The sequence below is a fragment of the Ipomoea nil genome, unplaced genomic scaffold, assembly GCF_001879475.1.
Source record: "Ipomoea nil cultivar Tokyo-kokei standard unplaced genomic scaffold, Asagao_1.1 scaffold0666, whole genome shotgun sequence".
In the NCBI taxonomy this organism is placed as follows: domain Eukaryota; kingdom Viridiplantae; phylum Streptophyta; class Magnoliopsida; order Solanales; family Convolvulaceae; genus Ipomoea; species Ipomoea nil.
The window spans coordinates 294,316-322,007 of NW_017617094.1; the positions used below are offsets into that span (position 1 = coordinate 294,316).

Consider the following 27,692-nt stretch of genomic DNA (forward strand, 5'->3'; position numbering starts at 1 on the left):
AAACAGAGTAAAATAAGATTTTGCAAATAGGTGAGTAAAACTATCTTTATTTTTTAGGCACAAGGTATTTAGTTATAAGAGTTTAGAATTGAAATATTTGTTGCAAATAATTGTCATGATTAAATATTCTTAGTAACTTACATATATACTCTTTTATAGGAGAAGTTTAATATCTAATGGAACCTATACAAAACTACATCTACAAAGTCTCAGTTCCTTGTCAAATTTTGTCCCTTGTGTCTCCATTTTAAAACCTTGGCCCTCGATCATCCTTGTTTTCAATCACCTGAAATGAAAATTAGAAAAACTGCAAAACAGGTTCTAATAGCAGTAATGCACCAATGTATTGTAATAAACAGTTAGGCAATCTCATCAAAACATTAATTAAAACTTAGAAAATATCCCAAAAACTAAAGTTTAATAATTATCACACCACAGGATTAGGATCAAAAGAGTCAATATGTCTGGATAGTATCAGGTTCACAACAATCAGTTTCAACCATGAATCGAATTACATTTTTTCCTTTTTGATCTCTGAGTCCTTCAACTTCTTCCTACTTTTGGATGATGAAAACTCATCCAAAAGTGACCTTTTAATAGCTCCAAAGTTGTAAGCACTGTCATCTCCTTCCTTTTGTGAGGGCTGGACAGAGGCAGGACTATTCACTTCAACTCCAATAGAGTCTTCCTGTTATTAACAAAAGGATTAAACCAAATTAGTCACCATCATAATTATAAAAAAAAACATTATAGAGCTTAGGGTTTGAAATTCTTACTTCAGAAATTGCATCGGTGTTAGTTTCCTCCTCAATCATCCTAGACATTAAGTCCTGGTCTTGATGCTCCACAAACCTGTCACTATAGGTTTTCAGCAAGTGTTCATCCCTAACAACCCTCACAACATTGAATGGGTAATTGGGACCCATCTTTAGAGCCAGTTTAAAATTGATCTTAAACAGCATCTTCATTCCAACTATAGCATCCAACTCAGGTGGCACTTCAACATCAACCTGTTTAGGTAGGTGATAAATAACCTAAGTACAAACCTAGAATAAACAGTATAGAAAAAATTTTGTAGAGCCAATTAGAAGAATTTACCTCCTTGTATTTTGCATACAAAATCGAAGCAGGAATACCCACAAGTTCTGCCACTTCTCTATCCCAAAGCAACATTGGAGCATCTCCAGATTTGTCAAGAGCAATTACAACAACTTTATATCTAACTATACCCATCATACAAGCCTTTTTACACTTAGTACAAAGCAGTGATCCTTCCTGTTCTTTTAGTTTCTTATTACATCCAGGTTTCAGGCATGATAAGTAGTACCAACCATCCTCAAAATCTAACCCCAAAATCTCAGCAGCCACATAGTATTCCCCATCCTATAGTATACACATTATTTTATAAGCAGATATAGCAATTAACCAAATCAGTTACATAAAATAAAAGTAAGAATTGCTAGCTAAGTGTGTGGATTACCTCTTTAACCTTCTTAAGATCATGGCAGTTAGTTACAATAACAGAAGCATTCTTAAACTCACTAATGCCTGTAGAGTTTGAATGTAGGGTGCCAGTACTAAGACTTCTCATTGGAGTACTCTCAGCTTTCAACCTTCATAAATATTAGAAACTTTTATACTATCTGGATGCACATACTTGCAGTTGACTAAAAGCAAAAACATATGTGTTTAAACAACCTATCTACAATACAGTAGACAACATTTAAAATAGCTATCTTATTTTTTGATTAGTAGTTTGCTAAATTTGAAAAAATGCATACAGTGTATAGCATGCTACTAAAATATATATACAGTGTACAACATGCTAATAAATTAGATCACAGTAAATATAGAATTTTCTATACTATGTTTTTTTTCTAGAACACAGTAGACAGCATTTAAAATAAGAGATTTTGTTTTTCCAAAATCTTAAGTACACAATAGAGCATACATTAATACAGATGAATCTAACAAATAAGACAAATAAAAAAGATGAACTTACTTTAACTTAAACTCTTCAAATTCCTCAAAATCCTCATTGAACCAAAGCTTCGTAGCATCATATGAACTGGTTATTCTCACCTCACCTTAAAAAAAAAAATGTATACAAATAGATATACTGTTGTTTATAGATACTCTGTTTATAGAAAATAGAGGATCATGTGTTTAATCAATCCATACTAAAAGTAAAAAGCTAGATTGATTAATAGATATTAGACAGAAAACTATAGAGATACTCACCACTAACAACTTTAGCCCTACAGCATTGAATGACTACAATCAGTGGTTCTTTCGAATCACTATTGTAATAAGGCATAAGGGAAGATACATGTTCATTCCAAAGTGTACACGTCAGGGTGTTGTCACTGGATTCCAAACAGAAAAAAAAAAAAAAAGTATTACAGAAAAAAACCACATCATCAGTTTCTAATGTAATCAAAGTTCATTTTCAAAAACTTACGCATTGTCTTCAATTTGAAAGTCGATTAGTTTGGTTGCCTTTCCCCCTATAATCTTGTCCACAGGATTGTAAATCTCAATGACCCTTCCAACCACATCTGTCAAATTAACTAAATATTAGAAAAAATTACTGAAAATAGAGTAAGGAAGATATTCGCAGTTAAAAAAAGTAAAGTTAGTACCAATCAGTTCCTTGTCATTCACATCAGCAGGATCTTTCAAAGCCAAAAAACTCTTTAGTTGAAACATTTTGCAAGGAAAGCCATTAGAATGTATCTCCTTCACTTGTGTTCTATAGTTGAATTTGATCAGGAAGTCTGTTCTGTAATCTTGTAGACATAGTAGTTTGTAGAAGCCATGAAGTTCTTGATTTCAAAGACTTTCCCTTCTTTTATTATATCTCTATACTTTCCAATGTCTTTTTCAATAATACTCGCATGAATGTAGTCTCCCTGCGAATAAAATAGAAAAAAAATTATACACAGCCAAAGACCATTAGATTAGTAGATAGCATGGCATGAATGTAGTCTCCCTGGCAATAAAAAAAAACATTTATACACATTGAAAGACCATTAGATTAGTAGATAGCATGGCATGAATGTAGTCTCCCTGGCAATAAAAAAAAAAAAAAAAACATTTATACACATTGAAAGACCATTAGATTAGTAGATAGCATGAATATGATTTTTTGCAAATAAAAAATAGTACCTCTTCATCATGGAACAATACTTCCATGCTCTTACTGGCTTGCCCCTCTCCCCTTTTCTCAGGCACTTCATAGACCCGTACTGCTCTCACCCTGATTGCCCTGAGCTGGTGTTCCGGCTTTATGTTTTTGACAGCAATGAACATGGAAGGCATCTTGAAACACCAACAATATTTCGAAAAGGTAGTAAAGTGAACTGAATTTGTGAAGGGTTTTGGCATGAAGAAGCCGGGTATTTATACAGATTGAAAATTCAAATAAACCAAGAGACCAGCAGCCAATGTTTTGGAAATTGCACATCTCATTGAATGTGTATTTGCAGATTTCAACTCTGTATATTCCCTGTAATATATATAATTTTTTCTTGTTATTTTACTGCATGCATCTCCGAACATGTAGGCCGGATGCCTTCATTATGCTTTGATATTAATCATTTTGTTTACACTACCAAGAGTTCTACATTAATTGAACTCCTTGGGAACCAAGGATTGTATGATAATTTAATACGAATAGTTGCCTTTTGAAAACGGCTAGGCATATTCCCAATGCGTAATCACATTACACGCGCAGAATAAATAATCTGTTCGATCGCTAAATATGCCTAAAGCAAAACGGCGTAGTATCAATTGGGCGGGAAAACGAATTGCCAAAAACTTCTTGCTTTATTATAGAGTTAGATTAGATTAGATATTCACAAAAAAAAAAAAAATAATAATAATAATAATAATAATAATAATAATAATAACAATAACAATAACAATAACAATAACAATAACAATAACAATAACAATAACAATAACAACAACAACAACAACAACAATAATAATAATAATAATAATAATAATAATAATAATAATAATAATAATAATAATAATAATAATAATAATAATAATAATAATAATAATAGAACTTAAAATACACCACAACAATACATAAAACATCCGATTATTTCAAATACACCAAGTATAAAATATAATATATAACTCAAAAATTTAGAGAATAAGAGTCAAATAGGCCACTGAATCACATACGAAAATGTAATTAGGCCATTGAACTAAAAAAATATGCAATTGGGTCCCTAAACAACCAATCTTATGTTGTGGAACCGTGTCCATCTTGCAAGGTGGACACTATATTCATAATTACTGAACTATATGTTCATAATTATAAAGCTATATATCCATAATTTTTGAACTTCATATTCATAATTATTGAACTCTATATTCACAATTACATAACTCTATGCTCATAATTACTTAACTATATGTTCATAATTATAAAGCTATATATTCATAATTTTTGAACTTCATATTCACAATTATTGATTATTGAATTTCTATATTCATAATTACAGAAGTATATATTCATAATTATGTTTACAACTCTATGTTCATAATTATAGAACTATATGTTCATAATTTTTGAACTATATATTCATAATTATGAACAGTTTTGGACCGAGTCCACCTTGCAAGGTGGACACGGTTCCACAGCATAATTTGTCGCAACACAAAATGATACAATTAAATCAAAAGTGACTTGTTTACCTGTTATTTTGCTGACATGGAGGTTATTATATTAAAATATTAATTTTTTATTTTATTTTAATAATTTTAAATCACAAAATTAAATAAAAATGAATAAACAAACAAACAAACAAGGGCTTCATCTCCAGCAGCCTGGAGAGACGAAGAGGTCCCTTTGTCTCCGACCGGGGATGAAGAACCTTCTTTATCACCAGGCTCCCTGAGACGAAGCATTGTTTATATATATAATTTTGTTATTTAAAATTATTAAAAATAAAATAAAATTATTATTTTAATATGATGATCTCCACGTCAGCAAGCTACCAAATTAACAGGTAAACAAGTCATATTTGGTTCAATTGTATCATTTTACGTTGTTTAGGGATTCAATTGCATCTTTTTTTAGTTCAATTACCTAATTATATTTTTGTGTGTAATTCGATGACCTATTCGACCCTTATTCCAAAATTTAAATTTAGAATGCAGAGTTCAGATCAAGACAGGGACTAAATTTCCCACCAGATTTGGATTGAATTGTCATTCCGATAATTCTAATCTCAAATTTTGGATAAAATTTTGATTGATGACACACTATCTACAAAAAAATAAAAATTTAACTCGCATGGGCTTATCTCATTGATTCAGTCAACAGTATCTGAAAAAAAGAGATCAATGTTCGAATCTCGACAGCGTGGGGGTGATGTCCAAAGTGGACAGATCCCTTTGCTGGCCCTATCTGCCAAGTCATTAAGTTACCGTGATTTATATATAAGGTGTCAAGAGTAAAAATAAAATTCTTGATAAATACAGAACAACTCTTAAAGCCATGAAGAAAACTCGTGATCACTATACAACTAGCTTTTTGAGATATTCAAACTCGAAAGATCCTACAATCACAAGTTCTTATTTGGTTTCTCGCCCCCAACTGAGCCAACTCATATATATCAGCAGAATCAAAGTAAAAGGGGAGTCCATGTAGTATTTTCCTTTCACATACGCTATCCATTTTGTATCTCATTTGACAAGACCTTAATTCTTATTTGGCAGCTTGAACACAAGGTCTTTGACAGCTTTTTGAGATATTTAAACTCGAAAGATCCTATAAATCACAAGTTCTTATTTGTATCTGTTTTGACAAGACCTTAGAGTTCTTGCGTGCTTACCTTCTTCATCTATCCAGCGTGGTGTTGTGCACCCAAATAAATAATGCTATTGTGCAAAAGATTGTGGCAGCAAAACAATAAATATCAGACTTTTTTAACTACCTTAACACTACACATATCATAATCTTACAGTCCATTATTTGGAGAAGCTACATATGAAATTTTCGTGTTCCTTAAACAAAAACTTGGAAAAAAAAAATTATAGAATGAGACTAAACTTGTTCTACATAAAAAGTTGCACAACATTCCTGTAAATTTGATCCCGCGAGCTAAAGTTTTTGCGGGGCAAAGTTCTTGCGTGCTTACCTTCTTCATCTATCCAGCGTGGTGGTGGTTGTTTTCACTCGTCGTCGGATTTGCTGCTCTCGTCTGCTGAATGGTACTGTTTGACGGCGACCAGAATCTTCTCGGGCACTAACGGCCCGTCTTCGTGATCCGTCAACTTCAGATCCCATTTCATGCCTTGAGCAATCTTCCTAACCTTGTTCAATACTTCAACTCCATCTCTGAAGATCACCGATCCTTCTGGCCGCAAAATGCGGTCCATTTCCAGAAGAATGTCTTCGAATTCACACCTGCATACAACATGTTAAGTCCACTGTTGAAGTGTTCCGAAAGGAAAACCTAAACAACAGGTTCAAACGTCTACTTTTTTTTTTTTTTTTTGTTTTCTTGTTTTAGGCAAACGATTCAAGAATGAACTAAACTTTTTCCTGATATTTAAAACATAGAAAAAGAAAATCACGATATTCTTACTTGTCCTGGTACAAGGTGAAAACGCCATTGGCATGAATGAGGTCATATGTCCTTGGGTAAGTCGAGAAGCCTTCACACCTGAAGGGCAAAAGATTTCAAAATTTACCGTAATTTCAAAAAAACCCTTAGTACCGAATCACTAGGAATCAAATTAGAGCAGAAACGAAAGACTAACAGGACATACCAATCGTGATATATGCCAATCAACCCTCTTTCGTAGATGACACCTAAAGTATTTTCCGCAATATTTGGCACAACATTCATCACCCACAGTTTCGGTGAGTCCAATGCCGCAGCGAAGCCTCCGAGGCCTGCATTCATATCCATTATGTTATGATATCTTGTGCTGCCGAGCAGACTAACGCTCCTTTTGTAGCCATTTACGTGTTTCTTCCAAAGTTTATTGTCCTCTTGATATGACTCGGCTGTGACCCCCGGCACCAATCCATTGGTTATTCTAGGCGGAACAGCGAAAAGCCTAGTTGGAAACTTCTTCAGCTCCCATCCACCTGAACTCTGGCCCTCGGGGAGGGGAGTTACGCATGCCTCCAATTTCTTATACCTAAGTATCATAGTCGAGTAAAAGTAGGAAACACATTTAAAATATGATCCACAACTGAGAGGTTAGAACATTGAACCTCAAAAGTGACCAAGAACATTGAAAGATTCGGCATTGTCAAAGCACCATCTCATATGCTTACAATGAACAACGTAAAAGGGAGCTTCAAAACTAAATGTCAATTAATTAATTATTATTATTTTTTTGGTCAGACCACGAGGTATCCTGAGCAGGCCCTAACTATAGGAGGCACCTTTAAGCCCGTACCATACTGAGACTAATCCCCATTAGGGGAAAAGTGCTGGCCAGATTGGTTTTTCCATACGAGAGGGGGTTCAAACTCCCGACCTCTCTTAAGAGACAAGGTTGTGCATGACCACTCACGCCAACCAAGTTGGTTAATGTCAATTAAAATTTAAATAAAAAAAAAAAATAACGGTAGTATGCATATTGGCTTACCAAACATCATCAGCGTCTTTGGATTTGCAGATATTGGTAGACCTACTCTTGCATGCGTTTGGATTGATTCTCTTCCTCCAAATCGCAATATCACCTTTTTCATACTTCTTCTCCCAGCAAAGATTCTTGGCGAGCTCTTCAATCCTCGTTTGCTCAGCTTTTACATCCTCCTTGGTCCTTTTCCAGACTTGGTAGTAGGTCTTCCAGTTAATTGGAGGACCAGATAGAACCCAGTACCCACCGGGTCTTAGAACTCGATCAACTTCCTTCAGATAGATACCATCTAAAAAAAAGCAAAATTATCATCAGTGACCATCTTCAACACAATATTTGGCGATGTCAACCATTACTGAATTAAAACAAATAGGAAGGTTTAACTTAGTGAAAATATAAATGGCCATTGATAAAACTTTTAGTCCTTCGGTTTCATTCCTTCACAATGCTTCCAAAGTTAAACTTATAATTGCTTCACATGTCTATTGTGGAATGAATGCCACTATGCCAAAGTTGATTGCAACTGAGATCTCTACCATAGATCTTGTTATTATAATCTAAGATTGGATCAGGGTCACTCAATTGGGCTATAATGCACATGGGCCAAACTACACTAACAGATTGAATCCAACCAATTAGCTAGTCTAACTCATGGCCTTATAAACTCATATATTCTCTCTTATTTTATCAATGTGAGACTCTTAACAGATCTCAATCAGATGCCACTATAAGAGGGAGAGAGAAGAAAAGTGGATGGCGTCAGGGAGAGAAGCAATGGGAAAGATAATAAGAAACCAATGAAATAAATACCATTTTCTGCCCAGGGAATCAGGCACCGGGAGCAATGTGCCATATCAAATGCATTTGACGGGTAGGGAAGGCGTATCGAACCAAGAACACCAACGATAGCAGGCACACCTCGCTCCAATGCAAATTGAACTTGCGCTTCATGATTGTCTTTTGGTGCAAATGACATCGCTAAGATATTCCGTTTCATCAAATAAGCTCCCCAGCTCGCTACCTAAATACGATGCGTGCAACCAACATTCAGAAACCATGAAAATACACCGGTAGAAGTACACGTAATTAAGGAACACCCAAGATTCAAAATGTTCGGGATACATGATTTCGAAGCTAAAGAATAGAAGACATACCCCGCAACCAGTGTCAAGTGCTGTTCTTATGGACCCATTTCCCATCGGGATTACAGATGCAAGTTCATTGATATATGCATCTGCTCCTTTAGGAAACATAGTTCCTCCTCCCGGAAATTTGAACACGTTACCTTGGTACTGTACCCAGTTTTGGACCGCCTTCTCAACCGTCAAGTGTTTGTAAGGAACATTAGCATAATATACATAATCACGGCTTTTAGGCCAAGGGAACGGAGTCGTATATCCATTAGGCGCTGGAATAAGACAACGAAGCTTTTCATTATCGGGCGGGCAATGCCTTTCTCTATATACCATATTTTCCCGAGGGAAAGTCATAGCTCGGTCTTGTTCTTGGCAAGGAGTATAGTCTTTATATTTAGCATCACAAAACTTGTATTGTTTGGTCTTCGGTTCAGAAGAGCCAATACTCGAAACAAAAGTATGATGTGGTTCAAAATCCAGAGTGGCTGCGGGGAATATATTGCAGTCTGCCGTTTTCTCAGTCACTGCTAGCGCTAACCTATCTCCCTTCCCAGATCCACTCTTCTGCCATACTCCTAGCAGGTAAAAGAAACAACAAAGACAAAGTACGATGAATATCGAGAAGGGTCGCCGCCCTTTATTACTTGGAGGGGCATGCTTTGAGGCCATAATACGTCTTGGACTCTTGGATATTAGCAAGAGATTTCCTGTAACATAAGAAAAGTTCAGAAAGAAATACGAAGTAACATGTCTCACTGTCTAACAAATTGTAAGGAATACACAAACATCACATTATACTGATATATCCAAAAAGTGGAGAGATCTACTATACTTTTTTGGGTGTACCCAGGGTTTCCACCGTCAGACACAGTGACTAATCCCCTAGCTGGATTGTAAGCACCTCTTTTGGGTGGGACAACTAACCTGAAGATTTAAGGTTGCTCCATACCCGAAGCCAAGGATTGAACCCTTGACCTTTGGTGGAGAGATCTACTATACTATCTCTTGATAAGAATGACTATAGCCATCATAAGACTTCCAAAATGTGTAGGATTGTTTGGAGGATATAATCATTACAATGAAATAGACACTTTTCATCTCAAAGCTAATTAGACATGAACATCATCATATTTTACGAGTGGAAAGGCCGGAATGAACATGATTTCCCTAAGATCAAGAAGTGGACTAAAACTTCATATTTATGTTGATGTGGATGAAGCTCAAATTTTTTCCTCAGCCTCCACTTTATTCCAAAGGTTTTTATTATTATTATTATTAAAGAATTCCTTAGACAAATCCTAACAAACCACAAAAAGATTGGAAACACTCAGCAAGAGCCAACAAAGATTCCTCCTATCATTTTAGTTGATGGATCCATTCAACTACTCCCCAAATAAGACATTATTAGATTCTTTACTAATACAAGTTCATACCCAATATAGTAAAGATTAAATAAATAACTCAGAAATTTGTTTCCTTTGGGAACAGCTACATCACAAAGCAACATGGATTTGTATATATGCAGATCTTCAGATGCTGAATATCAAGAACTCAAACCGACAAACAAGAACTATATTCACTGATCCAGAAAATCTAAAACCAAAAACAGTTGAAGAAAAGGCACAATTTAGAGGGAGACAGACTGGATCACTGCAAAATCAAGATGAGAAAGTGGGAAAAGAAGCATTACCAGTAAAAGACAGAGCTTTCCAAGAAACCCCAACAGTGTAGGCAGCTGAGAAGAGCTGATCTGAAGTGAAAGCTCAAAGCTTTTACTCACAGATTCAGAAGGGGAAGTGAGGCCTTCCGTAGTACATCTAGTCTAGTGGCCAGTGGGGTATAAATGGTGAGCGAAAAAGGACCACCTTTGATGCAAGATTATATAGAAAGAGAAAGGGATAATTTGGGTGTCGTTGGGAGTGAGTTATTTTATGTGTTTGGGAAGTATTAACAGTGTAAAAAGCAATCAGGGCTCTAATTTGGTAGTTTAATTTTTGGTGTGATGAAGGGATTTGCGCAGTAAATTTAGGGGAAAAACGATTATATCGAATGTTGTGGGAACAGTGTGTAAAGTTGATACCAGCCAGATGCAAACACAGAGAGAGAGAAAGAGAGAGAGAGACACCGACGTTGGACTCTTGTTTTTTATTTTGTTGGTATTATTATTATTATTATTATTATTATTATTATTATTATTAATTTCACCTATATTGACATATTTGTAGTGGACTAGTGGTGTCCGCCATAAAATGTGGGGAATTTTTATTTTTATTTTTTTTTTTGTTGCGTGAAATCAATTATACTTTTTATTGTTCTTATTAAGAATATAAAACTTGTAACTTTATAGTTATCAAATCAACAACTCTACCAACTTAGTTGGGGTTGCCCCTAAGTTCACTATAAGACTCTTCAAAAAAAAATAATTAACCCAGATTTCTCAACTTCGGAAGACTATACCATGCACTTTCAATTGTTATACGATTGACCATAGTCCAAACAATTGTGTGGACCATGGTCTAAAAACGACGTCATTTCTTTAAGTTAAGAAACAACGACCATTATATTTAACTATTTTCGGAGGACAGACAATAGAAAACTTACTAGGGACGGAGAGCATGCAGCAGTGACGGCAATTCCAGGTAAGTAGGGAGGAGGGTCGTGAGAAGATCATATGGCAATTTCACTTCAGAGACTCGGAGAGAACAGACGACAATGATGCAATTTTGTTATGTTTTCACTTTTTGGCTCTTCGTTTGATTTGGGTGATTTAACCCTTAAAAAAAAAAAAAAAAAGAAAACATGGCGGCTAGGCAGCCAAACCGCTGACTAGGCCGCCTAAATCACCGATTTCAGTGAATTTTTAGGCGGCTGGCCGCCACCTAATCGTTGCCCAAGTGTAATTTTTACAACATTAATCGTAAGTTAACGACCAATGTTTTTCATAATAATAATAATAATAATAATAATAATAATAATAAAAGAATGTATAATTAATCATTTACTATTTGAGATGACACTTATCTTTTTTCCTTACATTAAATTGAATATAAATCTTACATTAAAAAGAATAAATTTTGATTCTTGAAACAATTTACATCTTTTTTGGAGTTTTATTTTTCAAATTAATTTTTTTATTCTCTCTGTATCACATACTTATTTGAATAACACGAAACTCTCTTGTGTAATAGTTTGACTTTTGTACAACAAGCTCGAGTGAGAGAATTTTGACAAGAATCAAACTCATAGTCTTATAATATGAAAATACCCCACTCCACCATTCCTTAGACAATTGAATATAAATCTTAATTCTTGATATAATTTACATCTCTCACATAAAAAAAAAAAAAAATAAATAATAAATAAAAAATTCTTTGGACTTTATTGTTGATATAATTTTTGGTAGAAAGATATTAATAATGGAGACAACGACTCTCTCATAATCTCATTGCCGACACCATTGTGTCACAAGCAAATGTGGCCTTCTCAAATGTCTCCATAACACTCATAAATACGAGACAATATTTTAGATTTTTAGTCATCGGATCACTAGATCGTGTTTGACATATGCACATTCTCTTTCAAGGCCAATGACTATAATATACTTATATACATGCATGCATACATACCCGTGCATACGTACGCCTGCACGTCCAAGTGAGAACATGTGGACAAATTCAAATTATTGATCTACAAGATCTGATGAATAGAAAATAAGTAAAAAAGGAGCAAGATCATTTACATAAATATTACAATCTTTTGAAATTTGTACAGAGTAATATTTATGAAAATTATCCATCCTTTTTTTTTTTTTTTTTTCAACGGTTAAATCTACTAGATTATTACAAGTTCTTATGACATAGTTCTCATGAGAGTCGAAAAAATTCGATTCATATGAGAATCACTCCCCAAGTGAGAATCAGTAGGCAAATCTAAACCATTGATCTACAAGATCTAATGGATAAGAAATCAAGTAAAAAATAAACGAAATAATTTTCATAAATATTATAAACTTTCAAAATTTGTAATTTTAATGAAAACGACCCCACCCATTTTTTATTTTTTATTTTCAACTGTTAGATCTACTAAATCGATGGTTTAAATTATATAGGGAAAATGGCACTTTTTCCCCCTTTGTTATATACTTATAGCACTTTTTCCCCCTAAATTATTTAAGTGGCAGTTTTTCCCCCTGATATATTAAATGGACATATTTATCCTTAAAATAAATATTTCATTTATTTTTCTTCTCCAACAAATTATAACCACGATTTGAAAAAATAAAATACATTAAGTGTTAAATTTAGAATATTTTAAAAATAAAAAAATAAAATTTTAAAAGAAAGTTTGAACCAACCGTTCAAATTGGATCCAAAATCGTGAACCGACGGTTCAAAATAAAACTCAAATCGCGATTATATTTACTTATATGTAAGAGTCAATATAAATGCGGAAAAAACATACACTATTTGCAAATATTATAATTCTAATTTAAGCTATTGCTAGTAGTTGTTCCGATTTGAACCTCCGGTTCACGGTTTAAGATCCATTTTTTTCCAGTTCACGATTTTAATAAACGGAAACCCAAATATTGGGTTATGTTATGAATCGTAACCGAAATTTTTTAATTTGATTGCTATAGTGTTTGGTTCAGTTCGAACCGAACCGTGGTCATCCCTACGTATAAGCAATAATTTGGTGAAGAAGAGAAATAAATAAAATATTTGTTTTAAGGGTAGAAATGTCCATTTAATATTATCAGGGAGAAAAATCGCCACTTCTATAATAATTGAGGGGGCAAATGTGAATGCATGAATAACTCAGGGGGAAAAAGTGCTATAAGCATATAACACAGGGGGAAAAAGTGCCATTTTCCCAATTATATATATATATATATATATATATATATATATATATATATATATATATATATATATATATATATATATATATATATATATATATATATATATATATATATATATATATATATATATTTTGTTGTAATTATTGAGAGTATTAAAGTGAAATGATTATTGGGCATGAAAAATAACCTTGAAACAAACATGTCTAGCATTCTGCAACCCAAATGCCCCAAAGTGATAATGAGGATAACTCCGATAGTCCGATAAACACAAAAATTTTCATATGAAATTCGATGTATCATGCTATTATTACTCACAAGATAATTATTCAATTCTTTGTGAACTGTAGTGTCATTTTTATATACTAAAAAATGTCATTTTTTAATTAGGCATTTGACTTTTTTTCCCCCAAAATTTGGTCATAACTATAAAATATTCATCAGTCCCACAATAAGTATATATGTCAATAAGGAGGCCAAGATTTGGCTTCAAAAAAATAATACTTCGTAATAAAATCTGTATTCAATTGCATGAAAGAATCTGTAGATGCTCCAGAGATCTCATTTCAGATTGTTCACACAAATTTGAATCACTCGGAGTGGCGATTTTAGTCCTTGAAGGACCATATCAGCCACTTTATTAAGTGAAAAATTGATCGTAAAAATAATCCATGAGAAACTAAAATCGCCACTTCTAACTTAAGGATTAAAGATGGTCACACATATAACTCAATGACTATGTTTGTACCATGGGTATAACTGAAGAAACAAAGATGCAATTTTCCCTAATAATAATAATAAATAATAATAATAATAATAATAATAAGGGGGTGTTCGGTTCAAGAAATGTATGAGGTAATGTAACATAACATAAATACTGTATCGAGAATCTCACATAACTTAAGAATTTGGACGGAATGTGATTCCTAGAATATCACCCAAAAATGAACTAAAAACAAAGTTTCCTCACAATCCCTTGAACCAAACAAAGGTCATATAAGATTACAACATTCATGTTCTCGAGATAATATAAGATTTCGTGATCCAAATGCACCCTTAAGAACACAAAACCTTTCCTTTCACTTTCAGGCAACAGTTATCATGAAAAAAGCAGATAGCAGAGACTGGTTGTTAAGCAATAAACTGTTTATCACTAATTCATTTCTTCAACAACCTTAATACTACAAAATTTACTAGGATGATCTTCAAAGCATTCGTAACCATTAACCTTTTCTATGCGCACTCAAATGATAACCAGTTCTCCCTGCTATGCTTCTGAGAAAGTTCTATTGCAAATTAAATTTCTTAGTTTCACTAACATAGACCACCACAGCAACACCTGAAGTTACGGTTCTTCACTACCCTTGTTAGGATAAAGCGCTTACGGCTACACCAAAAGCTATAGTTGTTAACGAAGGCGCAACTTTATTTCCTTATATACCACCACATTTTCAAGAAGCATAGTGTTGGACTTGGGCACTCAACCCTTCAGGTCTCTGCTCAACAATCCCCCTAGTCACCAATTACTGGACTTAGCCCTTCACCGGCCTTCGCCCAACAACCCTTAACTACAAATTTTCTAGGACAATGCTATGGAAACGCGTGGCTTCATCCTCTCAATATACGAGTAAGCCTCTCCTACAGAGTATTTCATAAAATAATCTTTAAGAAGTTTGCGCATAATCTTTAAACGTTGGGCCACACCAAATAGGCTCGGTGAATTTAATAAAGGCCAAGCAAGGAGATATCACTATTATTAAGAAAACGATGAAAGACGGCTCAACTTGTTTGGCACAAACCAGTTACAGAGGCCAAGGCTTAAGAACGAAGGAAAGCCAAGTTAACTGGGAAAGCTAAGATTGACTGATAAGGGGAAATGATTACTATTCCAGCTAGCAGAAAAATGGTGGTGCAAAGGTCTTACTATAAAAGGGAGCCGAGAGATTCAAACAGGTAACTTCTTTCCATCACTTCACATATCGAAACTCAGTCAAATTGATCACATTCTTTCTCACACTAAAGCCAATTTATCGAACACTTTCCCAGCCCTTCTCAAGACTTAGACCCACAACTATGGTGAGAGATATTCAGATGATCCTAAAGCTTCAGCTGTTACGAGGTCAGATTCCTCGTGATTTAGGTTTGTTTCAATTTATGTTAGTTTATAACAGTATCTAACATACCAAGCTTTTCATTCGACCGAAAATGTTAATAAATATTGAATAAAAGCCTTCAATTCCTCAATCTTCTTCAGCCCACATTAAGCATAACTAAGCTAACCTGATAGCCAAACTCCAAATTACAAAGCATAGCACACATTTCTTTTGAAATTTCTCAATAAGAAGAAATCTAATCTCCTAAATTAACTTTTAAAAAAGAAAGAAACACTTAAGAAGCTAAAAGCATAACGAAATTATGAACTGAATTTAAGATTTTTAGTTTTATAATTAAAAGATCAAGTTCAATAAAGGTACACCAAAAACAAGAGAAAAACTTAGCAAACTCACAGGAATCTCCTCACAAACTTCCCCGGAAAATTCAATTCAATTAATTTCCCCTCAAAAGACGACGCGAAACTGTGGGGCATCGGAGCCACTGGCCGGAAGAATCTCCCAGCGGCAGGGCTCGAGCTCTTCGGAAACCGGGCAGTAGCCGGCGAGAGTTACCTTGTCGACGGAAGCGGCGACCGACCCGAACTCGAAAACGGTGATGTCAAGGGGTCTGGAAACCTCGATGGCTCCGTTCATGCCTGGGGCCTCCTGCCCAGCCTGGGAAGAAATCTGGGGCTTCGGGTTCGGGGCGGGTTTTGAGGTTGAGTTCGAAGAAGAAGAAGAAGCTTGTTTGTTGCCGCCTTTAAACCAAGAGAGAATCCCCATTGTTGTTGAGCTTCCAAGAAACAGAGGGTGGATGAGAGATGAGACTACGAGAGTGGTGAATGCCTTAGACTAAACAGCCTTTTCGGTTTATCCCTAATCCCCACCCCAACTTTTAGAAATTGCTAATATTGCCCACTATTTTCTTTTAATTTTTATATCATCAGTATAGCTTAAGTTTTTTGGTGATACTAAATTACTAATAACTCAATAAGGCAATAATATACAGTGTCCATGCTCAATATTATTATTTTTGTTACTAATTCTTGTCCATGCTCATATTTCCTCCTAAGGTTGTATTTTTTTATCCCTAATTCTTGGGTAATTGTTTATTTTTTGAGTTAATACCATTTGAGGTCCTTCGAGTATAGTAGTTTTGCCACGTTTAGTCATAAACTTTTAAATTGACCACATGTGGCCCTTCGACTTTCAAATTTAACCATTCTGATCCAAGTTAACCACCCATGGTCCTTCAACTATTAAAATTTAACCAACCATGGTCCTTTCAACAGGACCACCACTGGTTAAATTTCGAAACTTAAAGGACCATGGGTGGTTAACTTTGACCACAAATGGTTAAATTTGAAAGTCGAAGGATCACTGATGGTCAATTTGAAAGTTTAGGACTAAACGTGACAAAACCACTATACTCGGAGGATCTCAGATGGTATTAACTCTTTATTTTTTCGTCCCTAATTATTGGATAATTGTTAAACATTTAATACAATAATTACGTATGGGAATAATAGTTAGCAAATGAATTAGGGATGAAAAGAGTAATCTAGATAAAAGCTTAAGGACGAAATATGAGTACATGCAAGAACTATGGACAAAAATAACAATTATTTAATAATTCAAGAACAAAATTTGCAATTTTCTTAAAAAGGTTTCAATTCAAGCTGTTGATTTTATGGCCACAGGGTACACAACCGTAAAATAAGAGAAAATAATCAATAGAGAATGTTTACAAAGTAGTTGCACAAGAATTTAATTTAGAATCCTTTACAATGTGCCCCTAGGGGTATTTATACAAGACTTATTTGCTTTGGAAAGAAAAGAAAGAAGAAATTAACAAATTTAAACTTAAGGAAAGCTTCTCAAATTGCAATGCCTCTTTCCTAATGTTGAAAAAGGAAACTTCGCGCCAAATTTGAAAGAGATCTCCAGAAAATCTCTCATAACCACCTCTGAGTATTGCATCTGGCTGGGAATTCCACCTGACTGCCTCAACCAGGCCGAATGAATGGTCCACAAGCCCAGGACAGGGGCCACGGTACCGGACTCCTCCTTACTCTAGTGACATTGCGAGCTTTGACCGACCGGCTACGTCCTGACTAGGTACCCTACTCAGGATTATCCATCACAAGCTATTCCCTACCAAAGTAATTGTGTTTGTAAATTCAATTCATGCCCTAATTTCTACAAAGATTTCATCAAAGGCCCGTGGCGGATCCAGAAATTTTGTTCAGTGGGGACAAAACATAAACAAAAGGGATAGCTTAAAAAAGATGAAATAGTTAAAAAGTTAGCCATAAATATTGTTAGATATGAGCAAAAAAAAAATATTTATAACAAAATATGAAACATAGTTAATTTGATAAAATAATTCTAATAGAAAAGACATTATAAATTACACATCTTATTATTAATAAAAAATAATTATAAATTACATATCTGGAGTTAGCCATAAATATTGTTAGATATGAGCGAAAAATAAAAACAATATAGCGAAAAATAAAAAAATATTTATAACAAAATATAAAACATAATCAATTTGATAAAATAATTCTAATAAAAAACACATTATAAATTACACATTTTATTATTATTATTTTTAAAAGGATACACATTTTATTATTAATATAAAAGTAATTACATATATTTTGAAAGCCTAATTGAGTTGAAGCCACTATTATTTAAATAGCCATAAAATATACATTTAAGCTATAAGAGAATTTTGAACCCCTACCCTCCCTTAAGAAGACATATTTGCTCTGCCATCTAGACTAACTTATTTCTTGTTAACATTAGTTGCTTTCTTTTACTTATATTAAACCTTATACTATATATACATACATATATACATACAAGGGTTATATATGGGGTGGAGGTGGGGTGAGTGGGAACAGCTGCCTCCACTGTAGGTCCACCCCTGTCAAAGGCTATTTGTGTCGCATGTAGAAGTTCATTTACTTTGCGCAACACGTAATGCATGATATCAAAGATTCAATATAAAATTCTATTTGAATATTAACGTGATAAATGAATGTAAGTAGTCTTGGAAATGCAATACCAAGCATTTCACTACGATAAAAGTAAAATTGTGTGGTGTTATATTTTGTAGTGGGCAATGAAAACTTTAGACATATAGTGATGATGGTGCGGAAAAATACCTTAAGTATAATTCTACAATTTCATGCAAAGTCGATATAAAACAAGCATGTTAATAGGTTAGAGCTACTAGATCTAGACGGCTAAGCTAGATTTGATCGGCCAATATTGTGAAACAAACCGCAACTCAGATTTGATCCGTAAATATTGTGAATTGGACCGATTAGCCGAATTATGCCAAGGCAAAACCCAATATTCCATCCGTACGCAAGACATCGTTTGTTGGGTCCCCCTCAAGTGGCTCCTTTCCCACCCTAACTTCACTCAAAATGCATGTTAGTGGCACAATGAATGAATACCTAGGAGAAGAGAAGCCCTTGAGGGAGACCAACAACCATTGCCTAAGAAATTTTCAATACAAGAAGAAGTTTTTGATTGGTTGGATATGATTCAGAAGTGAATTTTAGCAGCATATTTATAGGTGAGAAGAGGAACCAAGTTGAGAAAGAAAATGGTGGGAGTGGGACCTCAATGTCTTTGTCATTTGATATGAGTGTCAAAACCAAATTCTTTTTATCCCAAATTAGTATAGATTTGGCACCAACAACATCACAAGTCAACCCTAATCTATAAAGAATAAAGCAGCATATTATGCAAATCTTCAACCATCCCATTATTATTATTATGGCCTGATTGATAAAATAGTTAGTCTATCAGCTAATTTTAGCTTATTTGATCACTATTAGCTGTTTGATTTGGTTAAACAATCAATATGAGTGTTTGATTAATTAATTTTTTGTAACAGCTTATTGCTTCAAAACACTAAAATTTAAAAAGCTGCTCAAAGCACCTTTTTCCGGTCAACTTGTTGATAAAGTCATTTTGTATGTAATCAACTATCTACTAATTTACCAAGTGGCTTGTAGTCCACTGGTATCGAATTGCTCCCCTAAGTGGGAGGTGTAAGGTTCGAACCTAAAAAAAAACTATCTGTTAATTTGCCAAACATCTTTCTACAATCAACAAACTATCTGCTAATTTAACCCAAACATCTTTCTACAATCAGCTAATGTTATCAACTAGTCAAACTTACTAACCCAATCAGCTAACATCTATTTACCAAACACCCCTATTATTTTTAAATTAGTAAATTACCAAAACAATCTCGAGATTCCGTCACTTTCGTCCTCAACTTTCAATTTCATTTAATAATATCTTTAATAATCAAATTAGCATCTATTTAAGTCATATGTATTGAAGGATTAGATTGCATACTTATTATACATATACATACATATATATATATATATATATATATATATATATATATATATATATATATATATATATATATGATGCTCAACGCGCCCCTCATGTATGCATATAAGCCAATTACTTCTCTCATGACCTTTTTTTAATTGAATTGGTTCTGATATAAATTGAAGAATGTTTTCTGTTTCAACTAAAAGTTTTTTAAATCATTCCTTCCAAACTATTCCTGCCTCCACTGGTCGTTTGCAATTATGTTGTTGAAATCAGATGAGAAAAATGCTGCTATCAAGAATACAATTCTAATCACAATACAGAATGTCAACACAATAATGAGCTGTTTCAATCCACAAGCAGGAAATCACCCGAAGTCAAACATTAATGAATGGCCTAAAAACGCTTCATATCAATTGGATTCTGTTATAATCTAAGATTGCACCAAGATCACTAATGCACAAGGGCCAAACCACACTAAAAGATTGAATCCAAACAATTAGCCAGTCTAACTCATGGCCGTATAAATCCATATATTCTCTTATTTTTTTCAATGTGGGACTTTTAACACCCTCCAAAAAGGATAATAGATCATGAAAAATCTCATTTACCTGAGATTTCAGCCTGTTTGTCAAAAACAGAAAGCCAAGCTTCAAAACTTGCATCAGGAACCCTGGTCACCGATATATATCTGGAATTTGGCAAAGAAGAAGAGTCGAGTTAGATATAAATGCTTCCCGAATCCTGGGGTTTCTCTAGGAATACATTTGATTGATATGCATTTCCAAGTTCAAACCTAACAACCATCACACCAGTAGCCAGAGAGCCAACGGTTCGGTAACTTGAGCCACCATTTGCATATGATAACTCACTGCAAAAACATTTGAGAGTAGATTATACCATTGGCGAGTAAACCATAATAAGTTAAGATCTAGAATGCTTTTGAAGCTAAAAATATTTGATGGAATCAGTTCTATGCAATGCTAAGCAAAATTCCTTTATTAGGAGGCTAGGAGCTGCAAAATATAATCAAGTCTATATAATTCATGCCCTTGGCCCAGAAGAAGCAAGAACGGAAGATCAAGAAGCAAAATTCTCAAGTAAAGATAGGTATATAAGTATGTTGCAGGGTACTCACTCTTTATTTTGCTAGATTCGATCACTCGAAACGTCTCATCTTCAACACCAGGCCTTACTTGGGAGGTAGAAACTAGAAAGTGACATTTAACAAATAGCACATCTTAACAGAACGATACTCCGTAATTAACAATCAATCCAGCATATTTCAAGAATACTATCTACGATTTAACTTCATAGAATGCGAACTCAATGGCAATCAAAATCAGAAAACTCACGGTAATTAAGAAGATAATTGAAGTACCTGATCTATGAAGCCAACCTCTCGACTTTTTGCCAAGCAAGATAACAGTGGGATATGATGAAACTAAAGCTGGTTTTGCTAGTTTCATTTCTCTACATAGACCTCCCAAATGCCCATATTTTTGTTCATTCATAAGAAGAGTGGAGACATATTACTCTGCAATATGTCCCCTTTTTTTTTTGGTCAGACCACGAGGTGTCCTGAGCAGACCCTAACTGTAGGAGGCACCTTTAAGCCCGTACCATACTCAGACTAATCCATGTTCACACCGGGCCGGCCCAATTAAGGGGCAAAGTGCTGGCTAGATTGATTTTTCCATACGAGAGAGGGTTCGAACTCCCAACCTCTCTTAAGGGACGAGAGTGCACGGCCACTCACGCCAACCAAGCTGGTTTGCAATAAGTTAACATATGTCCTTACCAAAATCATTTACTGGGGAAAAGAAAACATAGCAGAAATATTACTCGAACAAAACTTTTTCCTCACAAGCAATCAGAAACTAAATCCATGAGCTAGCAGAAGAATATATATCATTAACACAGGAAGAATGGCACACTAGTTTTGCGGATTAACATTAGTGCAACAAGTAAAACAGATCTAAAAGTGGTTTATATATATATATATATATATATATATATATATATATATATATATATATATATATATATATATATATATATATAGTTCAACCAACATCAAACATAAAGCTCAAATCTAACTATAAGCCATGAAGATTATGTTGTCTTATGTGACAAAGAAACATAATGAATCCTCTAAACAAGCTGGGAGATCAACGGGTCTACAAAGCTCCAGTAGAGTCTTTAATATTGGAGAAGAGTTACCATGTCCAACAAAATTGAAGTGAAGCTTAAAACAAATAATTTCTTTCACTCTCCACTATGGCAGTACGATCTGATAATGGTCTCCAAGAAGCAAACTGCATTTAGAAATAACGTTCTCCCAAAAGCACACAGCTTTTGAACAGTTGAACCACATCCTTTTCAATGGATTACTAGCTTTTTGGACATCCAATGGCAAAAGATGAAACATTATAATATCAAGTTTCCATATGTTATCACCAGCGTTCTCTTGGCCTGCCATCGGGGAAAACAGGTACAAGAATCTTCTCATCCTTTTTCGTTGGGTCATCAACCTTTCTGCTTGATTTAACATTTTCTAGGTTTGTAATTTCATCATCATCAGTGAAGTCGGGGGGTAAATCATCATCTTCATCGCTCCAATCACCTTCAAAATCTTCACCATTTTCATCATAATCCTCACCATCTTCATCAAATCCATCACTTAGTAAATTATCAATATCTGACCCCTCTTCACCTTCCTCTCCACTGTCTTCATCTTTGGCCTTAGTTCCATCTAGTTTATCTGCATCACTCTTCCCTAAGCCTCTCCATGCAAATCGTTGAACAGAAACAAGGGAACGCATCTTTTCCTTGATAAGTAATAATCTATCTTTCTCTATTAATTGAGAATCATGATATGCTTCACGAAGAAAAACTGAGTCCCTAGTACCTTTTAGAGAGACATAAAACATATCGGGGTGCCTTATCAACATCCCTCTCAACTGCTGAGAAAATCTAAATTCCTCTCTAAAATGAGTGAGATGATCAACGAGAGTTCTTTTTTCCACTGTGAGGCTCAAGAGCTCATGCACAACACCACAACCATGCTTCTCTTTCTCAGGGGAGCCAGACCTTATCTCAGAGAAGTCAGAGTAGGGTGAAATATAGGGCATATCTCTGAACTGACATATTCTTCTCATCTCGCCCTTTGAAAGACTAAGACCCTTAGGTAGCTTCATCCGATTGAACCTTGGCACTCTATCAATAATCAAATTCCTCTCTTCCAGCTCCCGTTGCCTCTTTTCCTCTTCCGCAAGCTCTGCAGCAGAGACAGCAAGTTCCGGATCCCAATGAGTCAACTCTAATGCTGGCCCTCGTCCAGTTTCAACCACCTTGAAATACTGTGGGTATCGACGACAAATTGTGTCGCGGAATTCTAAAGGAAGCCCCAAATCACTCTTCAAATGTGCAATCTTCTCCAAAAGAATCCGTTTATCTAGAGACATCATTAGCAGTTTCCTCAACTTGATAACCAACAAATCCTCCATCTCATTCCTAGCCTGCAGTTCCTCTAAGTAGAGCCTCTCAGCCTCCGGAGTCAACTTAAACTTAAGTGAATAAGCCCCTTCCTCCATTATCTCAAACACCGCAGGAAATTTCTTCAACAAAGCAATGAATCTTCGATTTCCCTGGAGACCCAATGCTTTCCTATACTTCCCTAATTCTCTAAGTGCCATGACTCTGTTGGGCTGGCTCATCAGAAGCTTCCTAATTTTCAAAACCAGCTTAAGCTTCTTCTCCCTTTGAATTACATTATCAAGGGGAAGCTCTTTCCTCCTTTTGACAGCAGCTCTGATTGGAGAAATGGGCAAACGGGGGGTTTTCCTGAAGCTACCCAAAGATTCAATCTTTCCTCCAAAACCCAAGCTTTTTCCTAGAAATGATGTCTTTTCTAGCTCTTGTCGACTTACTGAGAGCTGGGCAGCTAACGGAAGTCTGGGTTTTTGAAGCAGTGAGGATTTATACGAGAGACAAAAAGGGAAAGCACCATAACACGGTGTGAATTTTGGTGGAGATATCAAAATCTTGGGTTCCATTGAAGATTCAGTTCAATTTACAAGAACTAAAGACAACCAAACTACAAGGCAGATGGTGGGAGGTCTGTATATGGTGGGTCTATATATATGTATGCATATATTAGATATATACTGACCTTGAAAAGCTTGAAGCTTGAGCTATGGAAGATTGTGCTATGGATTTTGGCGAGGGTTTATCGGCACCGAGAAAAAACCCTGCAGGCTGCAGCAGATGTTCTCGCTCTCTTTCCCGGGGAAGGGCTTTGCTCAAAGATAATAGGAAGTTAATCCACAAAAATCGACCTTTTTTAATTTTAATACATTTTTTTTGAAACAAAAATAAAATTAGAGGGAAAATGGTCCTTTTTTCCTTGAATTATATGTTTATAGCATATTTTTTTCCTGAATTATTTATGTGAGCACATTACACCTCTCAATTATTTTAAAAGTGATAATTTTTCTCCCTGATATATTAAATTGACATTTTTACCCTTAAGGTAAACATTTTATTTATTTTTCTTCTCCAACAAATTATTGCTTATAAGTAGGGATGACTACAATTCGGTTCGAACTGAACTGGACCCTATAGCAATCGAATTGAAAATTTCCGGTTATGATTCAGATCCAAAATCCAATATTTGGATTTCAGTTTATTAAAATTATGAATCGAAAAAACTGACTCCAGAATCGCGAACCTGCGATTCCGGATCCGGTTCGCGATTTTGAACTGTCTTTATTTTAAAATTTTATTTTTTATTTTTAAAATAGTCTAAATTCAACAATATTTTTTTTTTTTTTCAATTTGGAACATGAACCGGCTGTTCCGATTCGTGATTTTAATAAACTCTAAATATCAAGTTGCGATTCTAAATTGTAATTGAAATATTTCGGTTTGGTTGCTATAGTGTATGTTCGGTTTGAACCAAATCGTGGTCATAATTTGTTGGAGAAGAAAAATAAATGAAATATTTATATTTAGTTCAAGGGTAGATATGTCCATTTAACATTTCAGGAAAAAATAACTACTTAAATAATTCAAGGCGAAAAGTGCTATAAGCTAAGTATATAACTCAGGGAAAAAAATGCTATTTTTCCTAAAATTAGAGTTTCACCTTTTTTTTTTTTTTTTTTTTTTTTAACAAACAACCAACCATTTCATTAATACACTTCCAAAGAGATAACATCATAAAGAAAGTCAAGAGGAGTAGAAAATCACTCCCTACAATCAGTAGAGAAAATGGCATCTCGAGCAATCAAATGAGCGGTCATGTTCGCGGACGCTTAACATAGACATAACTAATACAAGAGAAATCATTAACTAGTTTTCTAATGTCATCGAGAACAAGATCAGAAGAGGATTCACAGTTGCAGTTTTGAAGTCCTTAATCACAAATAACACATCATATTCAACAAGGATTGAGTCGATACCCATCTTCTTTAGCCACTTCAAAGACTGCTAGTTTCAACTTATTTATAATTACTTTAGGACATCCTCAATAGTGAAGTTTTTTGGATCAATTTTTGAAGTGTAAAATAGTAGAGATGAGGGAGGAAAATGTGAGGAAAAGAAAAAAAAAAAAGCCTGAAACAAATAAATAAATAAATAAATAAAACTATATTTATGCTTCCCAGCATGGCGCGTGACGTCCACGTGCCCGGCTGGGGCCTGGGCGCCTGTTGTGCAGTCGTTATGCTGTGCATCCGTATGCACCAAGCATGGTGCATACGAATGCAAAAACGATGTCGTTTTGACGTTTAACTTTAAAAAAAAATAATAATTCATAATTTCATAACTACACATTCATAATTTCATCACATCCATAATTTCATAACTATACATCCAGAATTACATAACTACACATCCATAATTTTATAACTATAAATCCAGAATTGCATAACTACACATCCAGAATTGCATAACTATACATCCAGAATTGCATAACTACACATCCATAATTTCATAACTATAAATTCAGAATTGCATAACTACACATCCATAACGTCATAACTACACATCCAGAATTGCATAACTATACATCCAGAATTGCATAACTATACATCCAGAATTTCATAACTAAAAATCCTGAATGAATGAATTAAAAAATGAATAACATAATATTGTTGCTGAGAATCGAAATTGATTTTTATTTTTTAAGTAGGACGCGCGTTTTGCATCCGTATGCACCATGCATGGTGCATACGGATGCACATCATAATTTGCCCCTGTTGTGTGCCTCACCCGAGAAGGAGGCTGCCTTAACAGATTTGGTAGGATCCACAGTTCTGAAAAATTTGGGTCTTTACAGAGAAACCTAACTCCCTCTCTCTTTTCTATGTGACAAAAAAGGCTGCAAAAATCAACAAAAAGTCACTTATTGTGGATGCTCCTAAAGAAAGGACTCTAAAAATATTTTCTCAAATCTAACGTACGTTTAATTTAGATTATGCACCTTGGAAAATGAAAATCTCACATTATCCAAATATTATACATTAGTATTTGGTTTTTGAGAACATAAAATAGCTAGAAATAATTTTATAATTCAATTTTTATCGCATTAAATAATTTTTTTTTATGTGAACCAAGCACACATATAAAGATCTCAAAAATTATTTTTCATTTTTTTGAAAGTTTTAATAGTGGTATATTAATGAATAAACTGAATGATAGAGTCAGGAGGGACAGAGTCCCAGTACATAGATTGATCCTGATCGAAAGCTAACGAAGCTAAAGTATGAGCATGAAAATTAAGAGTTCTAGAAACACAACTTAAAGAACACTTCGTAAATAACGATATAGCTGTCCTACATTGGTCCACAACGATCCCAAGGTAAGAGTAGTTAGCCGTGGGGCTTGAGTGTAGAGTATTCCGTAATTCCAAGCAATCTGTTAAAATATCCACCTCCATGATATCCCGATCCTTGAGCCAAGATAGTGCCTCTTTGCATGCTAGTGCCTCGGCCATAATAGCCGAGAAAGCCCCCGAGAGCTTTCCACTTGTTGCAACAACAAAGACGTCGTGGTGAGAGAGGAGTACCACTCCATACGTTGCTTCTCCGGTGTCTGGTCTGTATCCTGCATCGACGTAGCAGCGTGGAGTCTCGCTGCCACTTGCTACGGTCATCACGGTAGGCGACGGTGTGCATGCCGGTGGACGTGATCGCTGGTAGGCGTGCATGGCTGCCACCGCCCGCTGCCATGTCTAGTTCGGCCGTGGTAGAGCACGCTCCCATACCACAACATTGCGGGCATTCCAAATACTGTATAGCACAGCTGCAGCTAGACCACATTGATCCTCTGTCAAGACATTAAAAATTCCCATAAGCCATGTTGATAACGAATGTGTAATTATATTGGTAACAGGCAACCCTGACATATTCCATATTAATTTTGAGTAATCACACAAGATTAACGCATGCATGGCATTTTCCTGCACCATTCGACACATTGGGCAAACCGGCTCAACCTCAACTCGTCTTATAATTAAATTATCTGTAGTAGGGAGGATATCACAAACTGCTCTCCACAAGAAGGTTTTCCATTTGGGTGACACCTTTAGTTTCCACAAAG

At 34.9% G+C, this 27,692-nt stretch overlaps 4 protein-coding genes and 1 long non-coding RNA gene across 6 annotated transcripts; all 5 read right to left on the reverse strand.

Annotated features, from left to right (window-relative positions):
• Positions 1 to 282: 282 nt before the first annotated feature.
• On the reverse strand, positions 283 to 2,709 carry LOC109174825. The gene is made up of 9 exons (XM_019324059.1): positions 2,643 to 2,709; positions 2,462 to 2,558; positions 2,242 to 2,366; positions 2,003 to 2,087; positions 1,481 to 1,613; positions 1,099 to 1,383; positions 777 to 1,010; positions 516 to 688; positions 283 to 286 (listed from the first exon to the last, which is right to left on the reverse strand). The coding sequence occupies exons 1-9, from the start codon at positions 2,707 to 2,709 to the stop codon at positions 283 to 285; spliced, it is 1,203 nt and encodes a 400-aa protein (XP_019179604.1).
• A 3,207-nt stretch (positions 2,710 to 5,916) lies between these two features.
• On the reverse strand, positions 5,917 to 10,836 carry LOC109174860 (probable methyltransferase PMT14). The gene is made up of 7 exons (XM_019324088.1): positions 10,450 to 10,836; positions 8,778 to 9,466; positions 8,434 to 8,644; positions 7,630 to 7,912; positions 6,796 to 7,173; positions 6,612 to 6,689; positions 5,917 to 6,430 (listed from the first exon to the last, which is right to left on the reverse strand). Exons 2-7 carry the CDS (start codon positions 9,426 to 9,428, stop codon positions 6,196 to 6,198), a joined length of 1,836 nt encoding a protein of 611 aa, XP_019179633.1. The 5' UTR covers positions 9,429 to 9,466; positions 10,450 to 10,836; the 3' UTR covers positions 5,917 to 6,195.
• Positions 10,837 to 16,178: 5,342 nt separating this feature from the next.
• LOC109174826 lies at positions 16,179 to 16,496 on the reverse strand. The gene has a single exon (XM_019324060.1). It carries the CDS (start codon positions 16,494 to 16,496, stop codon positions 16,179 to 16,181), a length of 318 nt encoding a protein of 105 aa, XP_019179605.1.
• Positions 16,497 to 20,552: 4,056 nt separating this feature from the next.
• On the reverse strand, positions 20,553 to 21,630 carry LOC109174865. The gene is made up of 3 exons (XR_002053189.1): positions 21,226 to 21,630; positions 20,884 to 20,958; positions 20,553 to 20,778 (listed from the first exon to the last, which is right to left on the reverse strand). It is a non-coding gene; the product is annotated as an uncharacterized LOC109174865 (long non-coding RNA).
• A 304-nt stretch (positions 21,631 to 21,934) lies between these two features.
• LOC109174861 (protein ROOT PRIMORDIUM DEFECTIVE 1) lies at positions 21,935 to 24,393 on the reverse strand. Of its 2 annotated transcripts, XR_002053188.1 has the most exons (2): positions 22,311 to 24,393; positions 21,935 to 22,023 (listed from the first exon to the last, which is right to left on the reverse strand). XR_002053188.1 is itself a non-coding variant. In XM_019324089.1 (1 exon), exon 1 carries the CDS (start codon positions 24,143 to 24,145, stop codon positions 22,544 to 22,546), a length of 1,602 nt encoding a protein of 533 aa, XP_019179634.1. In that variant the 5' UTR covers positions 24,146 to 24,393; the 3' UTR covers positions 22,203 to 22,543. The 2 variants fall into 2 exon arrangements, 1 of the variants encoding a protein (XP_019179634.1); XM_019324089.1 differs by lacking the exon at positions 21,935 to 22,023 and having other exon boundaries at positions 22,203 to 24,393.
• Positions 24,394 to 27,692: the final 3,299 nt, after the last annotated feature.